The sequence below is a fragment of the Strigops habroptila genome, chromosome 9 (assembly GCF_004027225.2).
Source record: "Strigops habroptila isolate Jane chromosome 9, bStrHab1.2.pri, whole genome shotgun sequence".
Classification (NCBI taxonomy): Eukaryota; Metazoa; Chordata; class Aves; order Psittaciformes; family Psittacidae; genus Strigops; species Strigops habroptila.
Genome location: NC_044285.2, coordinates 29,126,381 through 29,148,435, shown reverse-complemented (window position 1 = coordinate 29,148,435; position 22,055 = coordinate 29,126,381). Strand labels below are relative to the sequence as shown.

The window sequence follows — 22,055 nt, the reverse complement described above, 5'->3', positions numbered from 1 at the left end:
TCCTTTGAAGCCTTTTGTATTTGTCCTGGGAAAGAAAATACGCTGTGCTAATCAAGCACTTTTCAAGGCATTTTACAAACATGAGCACTCACAACATCCCCATAACATAGGCCATCATGAATATCTCTGTTGTAATCAGATTGACTCATGTCCCACAGAGTGAATCAGTGTCACTCTGTTGTGTTCAGGGAGGTCCCTTGGTCAATCATTATTCCAAATGCCTTAAATTCTCTATTTTATTATGCCTCTGGCCCCCACACTGTAAAATAAAATGCTAGCATTTCCTTCAACACCAATTCTGCTTTTCCAGGAGAAACCAGAGGGTGGCAGTTAGGCAGCTCATCGCCTACAAGGCCATTCCCTCTTCCTCTAAGCAATGAGCTCTGATCTGACAGCAAAAATGACATTCCTGGGACATCAATCCCCACTCTGTGGTCCCTTTACCATGCTCTAACAAAAAAGACGTAAGGACAAAGAGGATGTACAAACAGTATTTGTTGAGCTGTAAAAGCCAGAGGACAACCACTTCCAGCGCAGTCCTTGGCTCCTCACAGCCTGGGGTGTTGTAACACGGGAATATGCCCTTGAGAGTACACCTTGCCAGTGTTACTGGCAGTGTTGCACTCAGCTACACCAGGCTAAAGACATTTGTGTTTCTGCTCCTTTAGATCCGATCATCCTCACCTTGGTCCTTCAGGCTGCTCAGAAATTATTTGCTCTACAGAAGTAGGTAAATAACCACTTGGTGGAGGGTTTCTACACCAACGGGCAGGGCCTCATTTGCCAAAGCCCAAGAAGGTTATGCAGTTCCCCTGAGTTAAAGGAAGCTGGTGAGCTGGGTTAAGTGAGACTGGTATATTTATCAGAGCAGAAGGCAGACAGGAAAAAGAGTTTCCTTTGGTAAAGTTTACCATTCAATATCTGCTGCCTGCACAGCTGCTCATATGCAAAAGCTGGTACTCTGCTAAATTCTTTCTGTTTCATATTCCAATTCTATTGCATTCATAAGGTTCTCATACTCAGGATTTTTCCTCACATGGATGCTGTCAAGGCCATTGTCTTTCATGGTGAAAGTGTCGTCGGATGTTTCAGTCTTAGAAATTGTCTCTTTGTGTGGGCACTTAACAGGGTCTTCCCCATCAGTCTCCAGTCTCGTGACATCTGCAGTGCTGTGGCTGAAACAAGAGAGACATTACTGAGAGGGATGACTAAATAAGAAGCCATTTGATTCACATCTTAGTCCAAGACAATATCCACCACATAATCTGTGGAACAGCAGAATTTGTATTGATCTAATGAGGGCCTGGGAGGCTCTGGAAGACACTAAAAAGTAATATTGAAAGAATTACACACACAAGAAGCAGCAATAAATGGTTAACATTGGGACCATAAACTCCCATGCCGTTATCATATTATGCTGAATATAGTTCCCATCAGAAAGTCTAGCCTTTAGAACATAACTACCAGTAGTAACTAGGAAAAGTAGCAATGTATGAAGCTAACAGATGGCTCTGAAGAGGAAACTAGTATGAAGGGATTAACGTTGACATTAGGACAGAGCAGAAGATACATTTGTGTAATTTTAAGTAAATAGGAATTGCACAAAATAATACTTGGGTAAGCACCGGGCCATGTTTCTTAAAGAGAGAAGCATCTATAGAAGGAACTTATCTCAAAGGAAGAGCTGTGAATTCCTGTTCTTTGCTTTGTGAAATGAAATTGGAATTAACTTCAGAGAACAGTTTTCCCATAGCACCTGCAAGGCAGAGTGATGGGCCCAGAATATTCTCTCATTCTAGCATATTAAAGAACAGACTCTTGCTGCCTCCTGTCCTAAGATGTCTATGTCCTCTTACTGCTAACTAAACTGACTATCAAGGCATTCAGATCCTTTCCCTGTGAGTCAAAGAACTGTGTGGCTTTTCACTGAGCAAAGAAAGAGGCTTTTTGGAAACAGACATCAGTGTGATGCCCCAAAGTCTTCTTAACGTCCAGTACTCACAAAGCAACTTCATAGAGAAGTTCTGGAAAAAAAAGAGGAAGAACCGAAGTTGCACATCAACAAGGTTTATGTGTCACAGAAAAAAAAAACCCCAACCTAAACAAACAACCCCAAAACAAACCAACCCCCCAGCTGCTTCCATGCGTTCCCACCTTCGGGAATAAGCCTCCCACCCTGCCTCTCCCTAGAAAAGGACCAACTGGGGCTGCAGATAACGGGGATGCGGATGCCGTGGCGAGCGCCGCGCCGCGCCGCGCCGCGCCGTCCCGCCCGCCCGCCCGCCCGTCCGTCCGTCCGTCCCCTCGGTGCAGGGCAGCTCTCTGCCGCCCGTCCCGTCCCGGGGCCGCTTTTCCCGTCCCCGCCCCGCCGCCCCCCGCCTTGCCTTCCCTTCGCCGCTCACCCTCCTCGTTCCGCCGCCGGCACCGCAGCGCGATCAGGAGCGCTCCGAGCGCGGCTGCGCCCACCACCACCGCCAGCGCGGCCGGCAGCGCGTACTGGAGCGCGGGGAGACCTGCGAGAGAGGGGAGAGCGCTGTGACCGCGCCGGGAAAACCGGACCGCGCCGCGAAACGCGCTTTGCAAGTGCCCTAAGCCAAGCGGCACGGGCCTGTCTGCGGGCAGCGTTAGCTCTGTCAGCCCCTTCCAGGCAGAACCACAGAGCGAGCTCCGGGCAGCAAACGCCCCCCGGCAGCGCCACGGGCGGGCGGCTCCTGCCTGGCGAAATCCCAGTGCTTGCCGCGCAGTGTCAGCCTGCCGTCCCAGTGCAAACCTCGAGTTTCCTATCACGGGACTCCACTCACCTGTGGCAACGGGAAACTCCTCCGAACCCCCCCCGGAGAGCGGCGTCGCTGCGGGCAGACCTGCAAGGCGGGAGGGGAATGCGTTGTGACCCTGCTAGGAGAGCCGGGTTTGCTCGGGAAAGCAGCAGCGGGGCTGGCCTCCGTGGAGCCACCAGCACAGCTCCGCATGGATGTAACTGGGTCCCCGTTTCGATGAGCACGGTGCTTTGATTCTCTCAGGCTAACGCGTTTGAGGTGCATGGAAAGAAAACACCCAGAACACCCACTGGACCTGCTCTCAGAGCAACAAGCCAGTTTTTTATTCCTGATGTGTCACCCTGTGTGTGTTCTGCCAGCAGACATGCAAGAAGCATGTGGCACACATGTCGTCGCCCCCCCCCAGCCATCACTCCTGGGGTCCCTGGCAGCCCTGGCCAGCATGGTGCAGATCTAGACACCAGGCTTGTGGCTGGCTACAGCATGGCCAGGGAATGTTTTGGCTTCACCCTACATTCGGGTTTCCACAGGACTTTGTCACTTCATCTCTTTTATGGTGATTCCCTGGCAATTGCACCCAAAGGCTCCCTGAAGCCCCACACCAGGTTTCTTGTCCCAGGTGACCTCCTGCTGAAGTTGTGCAACCCCCTGGTTTTTCTAGATCCCTCTAGCTCTGTCTCGGCTGTTGTCCTGGGAGGCTCCAACCCACCTACCCACAGCTGAGCACCTACACCTGGGGGACAGCAGTGGGTAACAACGCTGGAGTCTCCCTCTCTGGAGACATTCAAAACCCACCTGGATGCATTGCTGTGTAACCTGCTCTGTGTAACCAATGGCCCTGCCTTGGCAGAGGGGTTGGACTAGATAATCTCCAGAGGTCCCTTCCAAACCTAATGATTCTGTGGTTCTGTGACAGGGGATATCATTTCTATCCCACCTGCAAAGCGGATCTGCAGCCCAAAAGGAGCATCAAGCAGATTTGTCTCACTCACTTTCTCCATCACTCACAGAGCGCCAGGGCCAAAGCAGCCCTTCCCCTGCAGCCCAGGTCACTTACCTGCAGTCCCTGGCTGGGGCGCATTGCCTCGGGGGGTGAATGGGGGTCTGGTGTGTTGGTCTGTCCCAGGGCTGGGCTGCTGTGTGACTGGAGACCCTGCAGGAGAGACTGGTCAACTGGCCATGTCCCCTGCTCTTTGATAGCAGTACAAGTCAGGTAAGAGCAAGACATGCCACAGATAGGAGCCAGACTCCTATCCTGCACAGTTCTGGTCCCAGAGGAACACAGGGGACATTGTCCTGATCCCTGCTGTAAACAGGCACACTCTGAAGCAGGAAGAATATCAGTCTGTGGTTTCCTCTCTGGGAAAGCGATGAGGGCACAATTCGTATTTAGCATTACATGGCTGATCCTGCTATGAAAGGGGAAACTCCCTGTCTCAGTCTTCTGCAGTGAAGATGAGGAACTCTATCCTGGGGACTCACCTCTCACTGTCAGCTCAACAGCATCGCTCCGCTGCACAGCCCCAGCCCCAGCCCTGTTTTCCGCCTCACAGTAGTACTTCCCGGTGTCGGAGGGCTGCAGGCTGTCCCACACCAGCTCAGCCTGGCTGCTCAGGAGCAGGGCTTTCCCTCCCGGGGTGCCCCTGAACCAGCGGTAGCTGATGGGGGGGGACCCGCTGGCCACACATGTAAGGCTGGTCCTGGCTCCTGCTGGGACTGTCAGCCCCAGCTCGCCGGCCCTGATGATGGGCTTGGTTGCTGCAACTGGAAGACAAAGCAGATGATGGTGTGAAAGATTATTCCTACCAGCCACTGTTTCACTTTCTGGCTCTGTGGTTTAGACTGGCTACACAAGAGCAGGGCGTTACTGCTGGACTTACCTTTGACAACTTTAACCGTAGTGGTCATCTCCCTTGTGATCACACTGTTGTTTTTAGTCCTCCAGATGACTTGACAGGTGTAGTGTCCGCTGTCGGGGATTTCAAGGTTCTCAATTAGGAGTGAGGCATTCCCTGGGCTGTGCTTTGGGACACTGACCCGGTTTCGGAACCGAGACAGTAAGATGTGGTCACCGGAATTATCCCTCTGAAAGATGGTGGAGGTGCTGTGATCTCTCTCCATGCTCCAGCTGAGTGTTTGCTGTATGAAACCATCTGAGGCCATGTAGGTACATGGTAAAGTGACAGATCCCATCCATGTGCCCTGGACTTTGTGGACACCAGTCAGATCCAGGAGGGCTGCAGGCAACAAGAGTTGAAGGGAAGAAGTAAGAATGCAGCAGAAGAGGAGAACATCCTTCAGATTAGGTGGGAATCACCAGGCAGTGGAAGCCAGCACGAGGTCACGGCTGTAGACCACAGCCAGCTGAACCAGGGCCTGTCCCGACTTCACTGAGCATAGGGAAGTGAACAGTTGCTTTGACCTCATGGCTATTTTTATAGTTTCCCTCTGGATGCTTGCCTGTTCTCAATTCCTTCTCGGAGAGCAATTGAGAGCAATTCTGAGAAGCACAAATCCTGCCCCTGGTGGCAGCACCACAGGTACAGTCTTCAGAAGACCTTAAGGAGCATCTCTTATTCCTGCTCTCTAGCTTCAGCCTTTACACTTTGCCTCTACTGCTTGGCTTTCTGCTTACACTTGCACATGATGAGTCAAAGAGCAAAAACTTCCTTCCACTGACATGGGATGATCTGACAACACCACTTTCAATGCTGACTTCTACCTTCTATATGGGAGGAAGGATGAACAAAGCAACTTTATTGCTTTACTGCAGTTAACAATGAATGCAACATGTTTGCATTCATTAACAGTGCTATTTTTTTATACAACTTCCCTGGTGCTCACAGGACCCAGCACTATATCTGTGCAGGGAGAAGCACTTCTCTGAGCAACAGCCTGTCCCAGAGCTGACAGGAGCTGCCAGTTGGAGGAAGACAAGCATCTGTGGATCCGTATCCACAGGGACAGCCAAGTGAATTGCTGGGGCTGAGCATGGTGGTCAAAAACCTTGTTTTTGACATGGAGCTTTGGTATTCGTTTACCAGATGACTTAGAGAGGGCAGGCACAGCTCCATTCTTCAAATCTCACATCCTAGTCAAAGACAATTCCTTGATGTATCAGTTTTTAAAGATCTTCCAATTCTCTTCTTTCTCTTTTCACAAACTCCCATCAAGAAAAACCAAGAAGGGTGTAAGCTGTCGAGAAGGCTCTCAAAAATACCCTCAAGGCATTTGGGGCACTCGAGTTCAAGTATGTTTGCTATTCGGTGTATTCATCTGGACACAATTCTGTTTAAACATCTCTCCAGTGCTGTTTTGCATTGCTGTGTGCCATGAAATAGCTGCCAGCATCCACTGATTCCCTGCGGAGCAGCTGCACTCTGTGTATGACCAGTTTCAACATTAGCAGGAATGACTCCAAACAGAGCTGATTGGAAGGAATGGGAGAAACTCAGCAAAATAAAACCCCCTGAGACAGCACTTTTAAAAGTATGTCCTCCCAGTAACACTTCTTAAACTAGGATGTAGTCTTCCAGACAATGTCAGTTCTCCCAACAGAGGGAAATAGAGCTGGACCAGACAAAAACCTGAAGGGCTGTGTTAGAGATTATAAGACCAATCAGAGAGATTTGTATTATCTGTAATGCACGATCATGGAAAAAAACCCAAAACCCTGAACTCATATTCTGGACCATTTTCTAGAATAACTGAGCACCTTCCTTCCCAGCCTGCCAGCACCAGTGTCCTGGTAGCATGGAAGTATCATGTAGGCAGGAGCCTTTAGGGCTCTGTTTTGAAGTACTGGACCTGGAACAGGAATGGTGGACCAAACCCAATCTTTTTGCTTTAGCCTTAGAAAGCTTCAGATCTGACCTAGATTTCTTGGCTCATATCTGCTTCACCCAAACAAGCATCCTGCCAAGCACTCAAGTGGGCACAGGAAAAGAGGGGGTAAGTTTTGTGGTACCTGGCCCATTCTCCCAACCTTTCCAGCTGTCTGTCCACTGAGACAACAGCTCCTCTGGGAATTGCTCTTCTTAAGTAGCAAAGTACCTGAATTGAGCTGGACTTGGCTCACCTCTACCCATACCCTCTTGTTGTGCTCCCCCTTTTCCCTCCTCCCCAGAAAGACACTGGTTATGTTCAGCTGCATTAACTCACAGTAAGTCACTTGAGAGGCAGATCCCAGAAATCTGCTAAGCTGGATTTTATGACAAAATGGGGAACATACTTCAACCTGTTTTTCTAAATGTCAGGAGCAATTCTGTGCTTCTGTACACAACTTGCTAAAGCATCTTTCTCCTGTTTCCCAAAAGTTCCTCTGCCAGTGTCGGTGCCATATATGCCTCATGAGCATATGATTCAAAGCAAGGATTCCAGTATCACCTTTAAGTCTAATGCACTTAAAGAGTCAGAAGATCGGGAGATGATCAGAGAGGAATCCTGCGTGTGCCCACACCTAGTGTCACAATTACAGCTCTTCTTCCCAGGACCATGCTAGCAGAACAATGGTAATGCGTTATTAAATTATAGGAGAATACACATTCCAGCTTCCAAAAGACAGCTTTGGAAGCTGGCACACCAGAGCAGGTCCTCTCCAAGGATCCTGAGCAATCCTGTTTTGTTCTTGCTTTGGAGCACGGAAGCTGAGCTTTTGCCCAGTACTGCCCCTTGGCCTAGTCTTAAAAGCACTTTGTTGTATCTGACACCAAAGGACACTCTTGTGAATTCTCAGGCTCCATTTTTCACACAAGAAACTAATGACTTTCCACAGTTGATAATTTTTAAAAATTAAGACATTGTAATTCCAAAGATCCTCTCTACCCTATTAGTACTCTGATTTCTGTTCTTACACATTGAAGCATGTACTCACCGTTGCAGGTGACGAAAGCCATCACAAACACCACTATTTGCACAGCTTCTCCCATTCTTCCAGAACCACAGGTCTGCCTGCCTTTCCTCGCACTTTGTGAGAGACCCCACACTCCTGGGACAGAATGCAAGTGAAGAACACTTCCCTTTCTTCTGCCCTTTGTCATCTAGGATCCTCTTTCTGAAGTATCACGAGTCCATTTCACTGCTGACTTAGGTGAAGGGTATAGGATAGACAAAGATTATAAGGACATTTCCAGTTCCATTTCATATTCCCCTGGCCCCATCCACTTCTCTTACCATTTTTCCGATTTTTCTGACTAGTGGTCTTCATAGAATCATGAAATTGTTTTGGGTTGGAAAGGACCTTAAAGGTCCTCTACTTCCAACCCCCCTACCAAGAGCAGGGACACCATTCACCAGATCAGCTTGCTCAAAGCCCCATCCAGCCTGGGCTTGAACACTTCCAGAGATGGGGCAGACATAGCTTCTTCGGGCAACATGACTAATGGCAGAGGAACTTTAATCCAGGAGGCATTCTGGGTATGCTCTGTAGGTGTACCTTTAAAGGTACATGCAAAAGTTATCAATAGGTGTTATGCACAGGATTAATATGCCTTTGATAATTATTACCAAAAAGAGAAGGAATTACAGAAGATAAGAAACATGTATAAAAGCAAATATACTGACCTAGTGAATTCTGTTATAGGCTTTTAATCATTCATTAAAGCAGATGTTTGTCATTTATTCAATAGATGTGCCTTAGAATAATATTATCTTTGAGCAGGAGGCAGATGCATCCAAAATACAGGAGACATTTTCGGTTGGAGCTGGGAGGGAAAGGTAGTTGGTGCAGTTTTGCCACAGCTACAACCCATCATGACAGATACCTGTTTGCTTTAGCTGAAGTGTTTACATTGCAGCTGAGCTCAGACCATTCTCTGGAAGTGCTGCCATTTGTCAGTGATGGCTTTTTCCCTCTCTGCATAGAGCAATGAAAACTGGAGACTATCTTCATTTTCCAAAAGTCAGTAAACTGATGAGAACTGTGCAGGTCTTGTTCAGTGTTTGGGTGGAGGCATGCACACACTTGGGTGGCTTGCTGAATGTGATTTCAGCTGAGCTTTCTTATTGCTGTTGTAAAACTTGCCTCTGGCAAGTATGGACAGCCTGGAGCAAAAAGCTGAATGTCATGTGGCAAGACCTGGTGCAACAAATTCTTACAACGTTCCAGGCTAAGAGCTACCATCAGTTGTCATCCTGCTGAGGAAGACAATAAAGGCAGCAGCACAACCCTTCTTGCAGAGCATGTCCTTGCTGGTACAGTGGAAATTTGATTTTTGCTGCCTTTTCTTCGTGGCTTTTTTGTTGAAGCTACCAGTGTGGTACCTGTTCATACTGTCTGTACCCCATCTGCCACCAAGAAGCCATTAGCTGTGTTTGAGTCCTGCCTAAAAGCAAATGAACAAAAAAGCACTTGTTAAAATTGAAGCGATGTCACTGAAAGAGTGAATGGGTCCATTTTCAGAGAGATGATATAAAACTAATCTTTTACACACCCTGGCCATGACTGGTGATAGAAGCTTGTCCCAACAAACCACTTCTCCTACACAAAAGACTTTAAAAGAAGCTGAATTTTGGGGAACATGCCCTGGAACACGTTGAAAACCCAAGCTGAAACTGCTGATATGACTACTTTCTGAACCGGACATGCAAGGCTTCCTGAAGCGGTAAGTCTACAGGATTAAAAAAAAAAAGACTGTTTAGCTAAAAGAAACATGAAGAACTCTAGTTCCTCAAACATGATGTACATGACATCTTTTTCTCCTTAGTACAGAGATGTGTCTGCTAGTTTTCTCCTCTCAGCCCATTTCTTTCTTACCAGAGAGGCTCCTCATGGTTTTTCATCTGAACACGCGAAGGCAAAGCCTTTAATGTCTCAGATACTACAGTTAGTTTCCAGGTTTATTATAATAACGTATGTCTCTGCTTTGGATTGAATGTGTAGCCCTTCCCCCCGTAGCCCTGTAGCCCTTCCCCCTGCAGGACCCACCTTCCTTCCACAATACTGGACATGACACACTTCTGAGCATCACAACTTAGGCAAAGTGACCAGTATGACTCTTTGTTCTGCAATTTCTGCTGCTACATCTCAGGCTAATTAGAGGCAGCGCAGTAAAGTCCCCATTTCCCCAAAAATGAGTGCAGATGGGACTGCAGATATTATCCCTAGGGACTAGCTCTGCAGAGCCTGCATCTTACACTCATGTTTTGACGAAGTATGCCAGAGGCTAGGGAAGTTTCCTACAGTTTTCCTGGTGATGAAATGAGACTTTTAGCCTGCAAGGGGTTGAAAATTCGGTACCAGGCTTTGAGCAAACCACCACAATATAAGTAACTGAAGAAGAAAGGCCTCAAAAGTTCTCTTTTTGAACCATCTGCACTCAGAAAACAAAAAAAAAAAAAAGGGCAATTTTTACTGCAAGTCTTGAGACATTCTTATTTGGTCGAGCCATGGCCAGCTCACAGGTCTGACTGAACAGAAGAGGGAAGAACTCATGATGCCGGCTGCGTTGCCGTTCTCGTCTTACAGAGTGCAGCTCTCTCCTGAAAAGCCAAATCTACTGGTCTGGATGGCTGTACCCACCCCAGCACTTACAGAAAGGACAAACTCTTCTCCTTGTTCCTCAAGCAGCACATGTCACATCTACCTCTTTGCTCAGATGTTCACCCTGTTTGGACTTTGGAGTTCTGTTTATTGCTGTCATAAAACTTGTGGCAGCAGGTTCTTTTCTACTTCCCAGTTGCTCTGTTTAGCACTGAAGCCCCATATTCCCATTGCGGTAAATTTGTTTCTAGGATGGAGCTCAAGATGGGTGGGCTGCTTTCCAGCAACAAGGACATTCCCTTCCCATCCCCTCCCTGCCAAACACATGCACATACACACATTTTTAAAACCCCCTGTTTAAAGAACGAGACCATTACTGCAGGGCTTAAAAAACTGCAACCTCATGTAAAACTGAGAAATTAAGAAAACATTCGTTTCCCAGAACATTTCAACACTGTTGTTTTGTCATCACATTAACACACTATCCGGTCATGATTTATCTGTTGCTCTCTGGAAAACCCTTTTAGTGATAATTGTGTGCCTTGCAGTACTATTGCAGAGTTTTCCTTCACTGCTCACCTTCCTCCTTAGGAAGAAAGACTGTCAGACTTCAATGTCTTTTTATACTCTTCATAATAGAACTCATTTTCTTTCACATCCAAAAGTCTCATTGCCTCTGAAACTCAAATAGGACTAGCAGCAACTCTTGCACCTTCCATTTCCTAAACTGTGGCTACACATGTGACTACATCCTGAAATCATCATCTAGCACAACACCCAAAACATTTCCCAAACTCCAGCAGATTCACAATAATTCCTCTGCTTTCAAATTATGCTCCTAAGAACATAATTCCTGGGCACACGCAGACGTTCATGCACACTCACTCTTCCTGGCAAAATAAAGAGAAGTATAACAAAATCTACTAACTTTACAGTCCTGAAGTTTAATGGTTTTCATTTGTTTCTCCACATCTACAATAAGCTGTATGTACATCTTGACAACTTTTTTCCAAGACATCATCACCAGCAAAAGTTGCTGTTTGTTCCCTTTCCATTTCGAAATCAAGGTTTCCTAGCCCTGTTTTTTTAAGCACATTCTTAAAGAGAAATAAAACTGGTACAGGAAATTCAGGGAGAAAACACGAAGTCACTAATAAGTACCTGTAAAGTGTGCCTGGTGGTTTGTGAATTTTGGTGAGCTTTTATGTCAGTCCGTCCTCTAATTTCTCAGTGGACCTCTGTGTACTTTGACTTTTCACAGCACTGGATGAGTAGCATTGTGTCCCACACGTCTGTATTGCGTAAAAGTACTTTTCCTCTTCCTTTAAAAAGTGCTACTAGATAATTTTAGCTAACATTTCCTTCCTTTTATCTTTGGGGAAACCAGAAACAAATACTCTCTAGTCATCTTCCTCACATTGGTCATGATGAGTAAGCTTTGCTCATTTTGCCTCATTCTTCTTTTTTCCAAGTTGAAAAAGTATAATGCATTTGCACAGAAGTGGTTTCATGCCACTAATCATCCTTAATTATCATTCTCAGTAACTTTTCTAGCTCTTTTAAAACCTTTCAAGATGAGAGACCTACATAAGGTGGAAGCATTCCATAAGTTTTTACATTATCACAGTCCTGTTTTCTATTGTGTTGTAATATTTTTTCTAATAGCACCCAATACCTTCTTGGACTGCTGGTGAATTTTGAGCTGATGCTTGCAGAGAATTGCAGATGCAGATTTTTCCCAAGTGTGAACAGCAAATCTGGGGGCCCCTTAATCCTGTATCCAGGATACAGGATTATCACCGATATCCCCCTTACCCTTCAGATTGCTCTTTATGTTTTACATCTGTCTGCATGGCTTTCAATCTGACATAGTATCGCCAATTACCATAAAAATGTTCTCCCATAAATCTGCTGTATCCATGTTATAGATTTACTGAGGATAGTAGAAATTATGAAAAACAAAGCTTTTCAGCTCCTTACTTGCCCTTTCCTTCCTAAGCCAGGAGGAAAGTACTTCATGAGCATCTATTGAGGAGCTGCAATTGTGGGTGCTCCCTGGCATTTTAAAGATGAGCCTGTCATGCAAAAATACTCATCAAAATACTTTAGGCATGTGTAAGCAGTCTTACCCACAAACTTGGGAAAAGCATCTAATTCCTTTTAAATATTAAACATGCATTAAAAGAGAGAATGGAGAAGGTGGGCTCAGGAAGAATGTGTCTTTTGCAGTTTCAGAATCACCCAAGCTGTTCAGCACCAAAATTATAGAAAGTGTGCCTGCATCTTACTGCAGATGATGCAGGAGGGTGAATTCAGCACAGAACAGTGTTTTTTGTACTCCTTAGGTGGTAGGGTTCTTGGTTTATCCTGTCCTTAATCTGTCTTTCAGTGTTTCTTTAAGGGCTATCTCACATTTAAGACATTTTACCACCCATGCAACACTCAGGCCGGTGGGAGGAGAAATGCCAATTCCCAGGCCAGCCTCATTCTCTCATTCTGCACTTCTTACCCAATGATGATGGGGATGTTGAGCTGTTCTTGGTGCTGGTTCTACTCCTACCACATGAAGGCTGTAAATGCAGATCCTTATGGTATTGCAAAGCACTGAGTTCAGTGCTCTCGGCCTGCAATCTGCATACCCTGGCTTTCAAAGGACTTTCTTTTACAGAGGTGGTGAAAGGGAAACCAGGCAAAATCAGAAGATCTGTACAGGAGTTTGTAACTGAAGTTCCCGAAAAGCTTTGTGTTTTCGTTGCAGAGATTGTTAAGGCTCCACAAGTCATGAAGGAGCAAAAACTGCTTGCCCAACCTATTTTTTCAGAGGCTAAGGTGAATAGGAAGATACATTTTGCCTGGATGAAAGTGCTCTTCAGGACTGCTACATGTAGCAGTAAGTTGGTTCTCACGCAGTGTCCCCTACTTCATATTCAGATTCCATGGTGTTTCCAACACGATCATATTCATTCTTTTTCATATTTATTTCTTCAGATCTTTTGTCTTTTTCAGGCTCCATCACATAGTTGTTCTCAGTGGAGGAGATGGGTTCCTCATAGTAACCTGTATTTTCACACCTTGAAGCAGCTGCTGCTCTTGAGTTATGGCTGAAATCAAAACACAGTATGAAAGAAGAGTTGCAACCAAAGTAGTTGAAGCATCTCCTAACCCTCAAGATTTTGGCTGAGGAACTGAATGCAACCCACATCCACCATGTAGCTTATGATAGCTAATATCTTTAAAACAGAGGTAAATCCTCTGAGGAGAAATGCCATCACACAATTTGTTCAGTTGCTCAGGGTTCAACTGCTGCTTAAAATGCTGGGGAAGCACAGCACTTGGGTAAACGCTGCTGGCATGTTCTACCATGGCACTCAAGTCATCAGCACTTTGATTTATATCTAGATAAGTGATTGTCCTTGCATGTTTTGACTGGATTATTCAGCTTCTCAGTATAGCTTCCATGGCTTACGAGTAGATCAGGATGCTGAAACCTGAGTTTAGAAATAGCTGTAACTTCCTGCCACAGCTGCAATTAAAAGAGGCAGGTTCGGCTGAGAATATTTCAAGGATAATTTAAAGTATAATCTGTGCATCAGAAGCCTTAGCTCTCTAGAAGGTGAATTCCTGTTCTTTGCTTTTGAAAAAACACTGGGATTTCATCCTTGGCAGTGATCTTAAATAGGTCTCATCGGCTGAAGAGTTAATAAACTGCTCTTGCTTGTTTTTATGGTTCTGATATTGCAAAGGAGAAGATCTTTCTTCCTATATTATTTGTTGATGTGAAAAGTCCACAGATCATCTGTACAGTGTGCTACTGACTAACTTTGAATGTCTTAATCCATATTGCTTAAGGGGCTTTTCATCTTGACAGCTAAGTAGCACCTTTTTTTTTACCCCTTCTCTGATACAGTCCCCAAAGTCTCACCAATATGTCAGATAAAGGGTTATACTCACAATTTTACTTCATAGGTCTGAGCTGGAAAAGAATAATCAGAAATGTGTGTCAATAATTGGCATTTATAGTGTCAAAAATAAATTCTACTATGTCTTTTCTTGATACAAGAAAGCGACCTCTGAAGACAGAATAAAAATAGGAACCTTAGTGCTAGGTGGGTAATATAACTCCTATTCCCAGGATTCAGTGCAAGAAAATGAGAACAACCCATATCCCAGCTGTAGCACAACTGCATCAAAACAACTGGCCCAGGGTTGAAGTTTAGAAACTGAAAGTTCCCAGTTCACTATTAGAATTGCTCAGTAAAGAACAATTTAGGAAAAGGTTATTCTGTATTCCTTAAAAAAGAAAAAAAGTCAAAAAGGGTATTTGATAATTATGATTATTAATTGGTAGCATGGAGTTGTAGAAAGGTAATTGAAGACACAAAGGGATAAGGAGAAAAATATAGCCATCAGTATTAAAAAACCCCAAACCAAAATCCCAGTGTGTTCTCTGTACACTGCTGGTGCTTCAGCGAGCAAGGGGACTCTCAGCATTTGGTCAGGAGATTTCTAGTATTAGCACAGAAAAGACAGAATCATTCAGTAAATATATCCTACATCTGAAGACTAGAAAGGAAATGAATTCTTACTGCATAGGGAGAATTAATGATGCGCTCTTTTCCTGCAGGTACTAAGAGAAATACTAAACAGCAGCTGGTGCAAATAGGTATTTTAAAGTAACAGGACAAGTTTAACTTGCTACCGGATACCTCGAAAGATCTGATCAACAAACTCAGTCTAGCAGATTGGTTTGAGAGTCATGAGATGTCTGTGGGGACCAGAGGGAAGGAACTATCCCAAAGTAACTGAGGCAGAGCAGAGGGCAGCATGGCAGAGAAGCCGAGCACTGCAGGATGGCCCAGAGAAGCAGAGACTGAGATCCCCTTCAGAACCAGCATGGCATGAGTGTGACAGAGGCTGCTTCACCACCATGCCAGTCCTTCCCACAGCTCCTAGCAGTTTGGGAACACCGGGGTGATGCTGGCACCGGGCTCCTCTCCAGCTGGTGCCTGCAGACCCTCCCCAGCTGCGGCAACTGGTTTTCCCTGAGGACAAGAGGCTTCTCCACCTCTTTAGAGTTTCCACCACCTATTTTGATCCATGCACAATTTGATCAACTGCCTGTATGATGCAGATGCCAAAGCTGCTACTGGAAGCTGTGAGCACAGTACCAGTCCCAGCCCAAAAAAGCACTTAAAGGTAGAACCAAGCTGGGCATGTATTGAAGTTGTCCAGAACATTCTACTCACCGTCTTTGGGCTTTCTAATGCGAATGATAAGAAAGATGATGAGCAAAACCGCAGCAGTGCACGCCACCACAATCAGGATGACCAGGAACAGGGACAGGTGAGTCCCCTGGACATCTAGAGCAATACAGCAGAAGACTTTCAAACTGAGAAGCCCTCCTGGGTCATGGTAGCAGAACCTACATAATGCTGACCACTTCCCCGAGGCCAACAGCAGCCAGCCCTGTCATGAGCACATGGGGTTGTATGTGTGTGCCTGTCCTTGCTTGTCCCCATCCTGATGCCACCTTGCTCTTGTGGCTCTGAATAGGTGCAGCTGAGCCAGCCTGACCCACTGTGAGAGCATCTCCCAGAGACTGTGGGCATACAGCCAGCCAACAGAGCCTCACCGGGGCTGTGAGCTGGTCAGAATAGTTGCTCTATATGACATGAAATAAGAGGTCTCAGCTTTTCATTCAAGCATACTGTTCAGTTGTCTTTGGAATGCGTTTAAACCTGCTATGTCATAGCAAAGTTGAGGACGTATACAAATATGCTCGATTTGCACACTGAGGCTTTTCTGCTGTTCCAGCTTTGACACTCAAAGGAAAGATCGAAATGGACTACTGTTCGGGAACACAGCAACAGCTCTGTTTGCTCCAACTATAAAAGCTCCACCCCCTCCCTTAAAAACATCCAAAGTCTTTAAAGGAGCCACCATGAATCATCTAGGTCCCTTGAGAACAGCTGTTGATACAATTTGCAGCCAAAAGGCAAACCACTAATTCTGAGGCTTGAGGTACAGACTATTGTTGGCCTGTTTGGGTCCCTAATCTCATTCTTAGCTTTGTTTTGCTCTCCACTTACTTTGAGTTGTAGAATTCTTTTCCGGATATCCAACACCGTTCTCGGAAGTCACTACTGTTATGGGAGGATCTGCAAAACAAAGAGGAGCAAAGGCTCACAGTGCGTTTCCAATCCTAATTTTAGCACCAGAAGATCTGGGATTATAGTTAGAGGATCAAAAGAAAATGTCTCCATCACCTTTACAAGGCAGCGAAAATAGGCAAACTCTAGATGAGTACAATATATACAAGTAACATAGAGAGACTATATGTGGTACCACATATACTGGCTGGATGGATACTATGTACACCATATATACTATGCATACACAAACTATATATGGGTGTACACATATATATGTATGTCTATATATATATACGCCATGTAATAGTAGAGTATCCTGTGGAGTCTAAGAGATTACTGAGGTACCTCTGATCACCAGCTCTGTTTGTTTGGTTTTTTTCTGCAAGAATAGACAGCAATTTCAACATCTTCCCTTAGCTTCTGGTCACTGCTGTGTAACTGGTGGGGCATTATAAATCCAAATGAAACATAACCCCATGTCATGGTTTAAGCCCAGCCGGTAACTCAGAACCACGCAGCCGCTCGCTCACTCCCCCTCTTCTTCCTCCCCCCGCTCCTGGAGGGATGGGGAGGAGAATCGGAAGAATGTAACTCCCACGGGCTGGGATAAGAACAGCCCCGTAACTAAGGTATAATGCAAAACCACTACTGCTACCACCAAGAATAATAATGATAAGGGGAATAGCAAGGGGAGAGGATACAATTGCTCACCACCCGCCGACCGATACCCAGCCCGACCCGAGCAGCGATCTGGGCCTTCCGGGTTACCAACACCGGTTTATATACTGGGCATGACGTGCTGTGGTATGGAATACCCGTTTGGCCAGTTTGGGTCAGGTGTCCTGTCTCTGCTTCCTCCCGGCTTCCCCTCCTCCCTGGCAGAGCATGAGACTGACAAAATCCTTGGTCGGAGTAAACATTACTTAGCAACAACTAAAAACGTTGGTGTTATCAGCGTTGTTCCCAGGCGCAAAGTTAAAAACCACAGCACTGCACCAGCTACTAAGAAGGAGAAAGACTGACTGCTGTAGCTGAACCCAGGACACCCCAAAACACAAAGTTTCCACAAGCAGACGTACTCTAGACCACGTCTGAATTCCCACATCCCACAAAACCAAACTGGGAATCACAAGCCCTCCCTCAAAACGACTGCCCTTGATAAGGTAGATTGTTCCCAGTCAGGTCTGAAGCAGCTTTTGCATCACTTGGGTTTGCCGCTGGAGATACTAGCTCTGCCTCCGACTGCAGTAGCTTTTACTCAAGACTAGAAAACAAGTAAAATAGCCCTTTATGAAAAGATCAGAACCCAGAACATCCTGTATAGTCTAAAAGATAGGAAATGGTATTTCTACCTGCACTAAGACACATACAGTGTCTCTTTTGCAGAGACACAACCTCCCATGCATCAGAAAAGAAGGAGTCACCATGAATCATCTAGGCCCCTTGAGAACAGCTGTTGATACAATTTGCAGCCAAAAGGCAAACCGCTAATTCTGAGGCTTGAGGTACAGACTATTGTTGGCCTGTTTGGGTCCCTAATCTCATTCTTAGCTTTGTTTTGCTCTCCACTTACTTTGAGTTGCAGAATCCTTTTCCGGATATCCTGCACCGTTCTTGGAAGTCACTACTGTTATGGGAGGATCTGCAAAACAAAGAGGAGCAAAAGCTCACAGTGCATTTCCAATCCTAATTTTAGCACCAGAAGATTTGGGATTATAGTTAGAGGATCAAAAGAAAATGTCTCCCTCGCCTTTACAAGGCAGTGAAAACAGGAAAACTCTAGATGAGTACAATATATACAAGTAACATAGAGAGACTATATATGGCACCATATATACTGCCTGGATGGATACAATGTACGCTATATATACTATGTATACACAAACTATATATATACTGGGTGTACATTTATATATGTATGTCTATATAGATATACGCCTTGTAATAGTAGAGTAGTCCTGTGGAGTCTAAGAGATTACTGAGGTACCTCTGATCACCAGCTCTGTTTGTTTGGTTTTTTTCTGCAAGAATAGTCAGCAACTCTCAACATCTTCCCTTAGCTTCTGGTCACTGCTGTGTAACTGGTGGGGCATTATGAATTCAAATGAAACATAACCCCATGTCATGGTTTAAGCCCAGCTGGTAACTCAGAACCACGCAGCCACTCGCTCACTCCCCCTCTTCTTCCTCCCCCCGCTCCTGGAGGGATGGGGAGGAGAATCGGAAGAATGTAACTCCCACGGGCTGGGATAAGAACAGCCCCGTAACTAAGGTATAATGCAAAACCACTACTGCTACCACCAAGAATAATAATGATAAGGGGAATAGCAAGGGGAGAGGATACAACTGCTCACCACCCGCTGACCGATACCCAGCCCGACCCGAGCAGCGATCTGGGCCTTCCGGGTTACCAACACCGGTTTATATACTGGGCATGACGTGCTGTGGTATGGAATGCCAGTTTGGGTCAGGTGTCCTGTCTCTGCTTCCTCCCGGCTTCCCCTCCTCCCTGGCAGAGCATGAGACTGACAAAATCCTTGGTCGGAGTAAACATTACTTAGCAACAACTAAAAACGTTGGTGTTACCAGTGTTGTTCCCAGGCTCAAAGTCAAAACCACAGCACTGCACCAGCTACTAAGAAGGAGAAAAACTGACTGCTGTAGCTGAACCCAGGACACCCCAAAACACAAAGTTTCCACAAGCAGACGTACTCTAGACCACGTCTGAATTCCCACATCCCACAAAACCAAACTGGGAATCACAAGCCCTCCCTCAAAACGACTGCCCTTGGTAAGGTAGATTGTTCCCAGTCAGGTCTGAAGCAGCTTTTGCATCACTTGGGTTTGCCGCTAGAGATACTAGCTCTGCCTCTGACTGCAGCAGCTTTCATTCAAGACTAAAAAACAATTAAACAAGCCCTTTAAGAAAAGATCAGAACCCAGAACATCCTGTATAGTCTAAAAGATAGGAAATGGTATTTCTACCTGCACTAAGACACATACAGAGTCTCTTTTGCAGAGACACAACCTCCCATGCATCAGAAAAGAGAAGTTCCTCTGAAGAGAAGGGTAGAAATCAGATAAAGGAAATGAGCAACGATAGAAAGCCAGAGCCACTGCTAAGTGCTTCAGAGCACAGAAGGCCAAGGCTTTTTGTATTTTCTTCTTTCAGGGAAGGGAAGAAGAAACATTGTTCTGTTCCAGAAGGAATACAGATGTTTTCCATCCAGCTGTGGCTCTGGGCACTCACCTGTCACCGTCAGCTCAACAGCATCACTCTGCACAGGCCCGGCCCTGGCTTTGTTTTCTGCCTCACAGTAGTACTTCCCGGTGTCGGAGGGCTGCAGGCTGTCCCACACCAGCTCAGCCTGGCTGCTCAGGAGCAGGGCTTTCCCTCCCGGGGTGCCCCTGAACCAGCGGTAGCTGATGGGGGGGGACCCGCTGGCCACACATGTAAGGCTGGTCCTGGCTCCTGCTGGGACTGTCAGCCCCAGCTCGCCGGCCCTGATGATGGGCTTGGTTGCTGCAACTGGAAGACAAAGCAGATGGTGTCCAGGTCACGCTGGCCCTAGTTGTGGTGGGGAAGGTCCCCCTTGCCATGGCAGTTCTTGCTCTGGCTTTGGGTGCTTTCCCAGGAGGAAGAGGGGCATGGCTCTCACGTCACCTCTCTGCACAGGTTAAGCTTGGCTTAGCTGTGCCTGTACCAGCTACATCACCCATTGCACCTCCTACACAAATGATGTTGATGACATCTCCATTACTCTATAAATCACCACTGCCCAGGCAAAGGGAGATCAGACACATGCTGATGAAGTTTGGTCAAAGAAAAGCAATGCAATATCCCAGGGAGTTTCCCTTTGGTGCGTATCCCCTGGAAGCATTGAGCTGTTGGATACAGGTAGAGCCAGGGGCAAACTGGTAAGCGAGAAGCTACAAATCCTCCCCCAGCCCCCAAACCTCAGGGTGCCATATTATGGGCAAAATTCCTCTCTCTGAGCTATTTGCTGCTTCTTGCCAGAGTCTAACACCGCTCAGCAAAACGCTCCTGCATCAGAAGTGGGTGATCACTGCCTACCTGGTCTAAGTCAATTCCTAACAGCCCTCCTGAGCCAAGCTTTCCATTCCTGCACAGCTTTCTCCTTGAATTTACCTTTAATAATCTCCAGTTCAGTGGTGATCTCTCTTACTACAAGGCTGTTGTTGCTGTCCCTCCAGGTGACCTGGCAAATGTAGGTTCCCTTGTCAGAGAGCTCCAGGTTCAGGATGTGGAGAGACACATTCCCTGGTGCATCCTTCAGGACGCTGACCCTGCCCCTGTACTCAGACAGGAGAACATGGTCGCCAGAGTCATCCCTCCGAAAGATGGTGACAGAACTCTGGTGATGGACCACCATCCACTTGAGTATCTGCTGTACAAAGTCCTTCACAGGCACATAGGCACATGGCAAGGTGGTAGATTCCTTCCATACACCTTCAATCTTATGGTGGCCAGTCAGGTTCAGAAAAGCTGCAGAAAGAATGAAGAAAGAATATTTAAAGAAAAAAAGCAATCAACATGAAGGCAGCTCCTGGGTGATGAAGCAGTGGTGAGAGCATCAGCAAGTGGAACCCACCACATCAAAAGGATGGGCAGCGCGTAGATGATGGGTTAACAAAAAGCAGTGTGGCATGAGGAAGGCAGATGGGGACATGGAGGCCTGCCAGGCATGCAGTTTGACTCTCACGCTCTGCCTGGTGTTTACCTGCAAGCAAGCAAGCAAACACCTGCAAGCAAGTGAACAGGATCAGAATTAGCAGAAGACTTGGACCTGAAGGAAGGCTCTTGTCTCAAGCCCCAGTTGCCCAGCTCAAGGTCACAGCTGGCATCTGCACCCACCACCCAACGTCAGTCTTGGGGTTTTCCTGGGAAACATGACACATTAACAGCAAACCATAGCTTTTATGGTTTTCCCTCCTGCACTGTGCATTTATTCTCCTGAAAGACACTGCTTTTTCAGACTGAATTTAAGCAACTTAGGAAAAGGCTCAAAGAAGACTAAAACTCACTAAATTTTGCTATAAGAATGAGGCCTGTTGCCTTTGTCCCAGTACCTTTTTGTCACTCTCTGGGCTTCTTTACCCTTTCTCCTAGTTTCCAAACCTCCGCTTTCCTGGGAGCAAGCACTACCCAAACCCTTTGCGCTGGGCTGCTTGCTTTGCTCTGGGAAATAACCATCACAGCATATATGGGATCTATGTACTCTAAGCACACGGGCAGCATTTCTAAAGCCATCACACACTGCTGCACCCTGCAGCCACTGGATTTGAAACAAGTGAACACCAAGCCAGCAGCACTCAAAGACATTGGCCTTTTTTCCGTATTTCTATTCCCCAAACAGAACCACCCCTGCAAAAACACAAGCAGACACACCAGTGCCAGGGAAGGAGCATCCTGAACAGAAGACCTTTCCATAGACTCACCATTGCAGAAGAGAAGAGGACTCATAAGCACGGCTGCTCTGACCAGCATTTCCATCCCTTCCAGGGCTGCAGCTTCTCCCCCTCAAGTAGAACAGAGTTGCTCTCTCCAAGCCAGGGGGTAAATCAAGAACACTTCCTTGCCTTCACTCACTTTGTCATCAAGAACCCAGGACAGCTGTTGATGGT

General features: G+C 46.3%; 2 protein-coding genes across 3 annotated transcripts; both read right to left on the bottom strand.

The window, feature by feature from the left end:
• On the bottom strand, window positions 1-7,939 carry LOC115612746 (V-set and immunoglobulin domain-containing protein 4-like). Of its 2 annotated transcripts, XM_030497418.1 has the most exons (8): window positions 7,651-7,939; window positions 4,658-5,014; window positions 4,260-4,541; window positions 3,835-3,930; window positions 2,802-2,861; window positions 2,403-2,513; window positions 2,003-2,024; window positions 1-1,175 (listed from the first exon to the last, which is right to left on the bottom strand). In XM_030497418.1, the coding sequence occupies exons 1-8, from the start codon at window positions 7,814-7,816 to the stop codon at window positions 965-967; spliced, it is 1,305 nt and encodes a 434-aa protein (XP_030353278.1). In that variant the 5' UTR covers window positions 7,817-7,939; the 3' UTR covers window positions 1-964. The 2 variants fall into 2 exon arrangements, with proteins under 2 accessions (XP_030353278.1, XP_030353279.1); XM_030497419.1 differs by lacking the exon at window positions 2,003-2,024.
• A 3,242-nt stretch (window positions 7,940-11,181) lies between these two features.
• Window positions 11,182-22,049, bottom strand: LOC115612745 (V-set and immunoglobulin domain-containing protein 4-like). The gene is made up of 8 exons (XM_030497416.1): window positions 21,870-22,049; window positions 20,560-20,916; window positions 19,660-19,938; window positions 17,983-18,051; window positions 16,347-16,415; window positions 15,504-15,617; window positions 14,209-14,230; window positions 11,182-13,358 (listed from the first exon to the last, which is right to left on the bottom strand). Exons 1-8 carry the CDS (start codon window positions 21,922-21,924, stop codon window positions 13,160-13,162), a joined length of 1,164 nt encoding a protein of 387 aa, XP_030353276.1. The 5' UTR covers window positions 21,925-22,049; the 3' UTR covers window positions 11,182-13,159.
• Window positions 22,050-22,055: the final 6 nt, after the last annotated feature.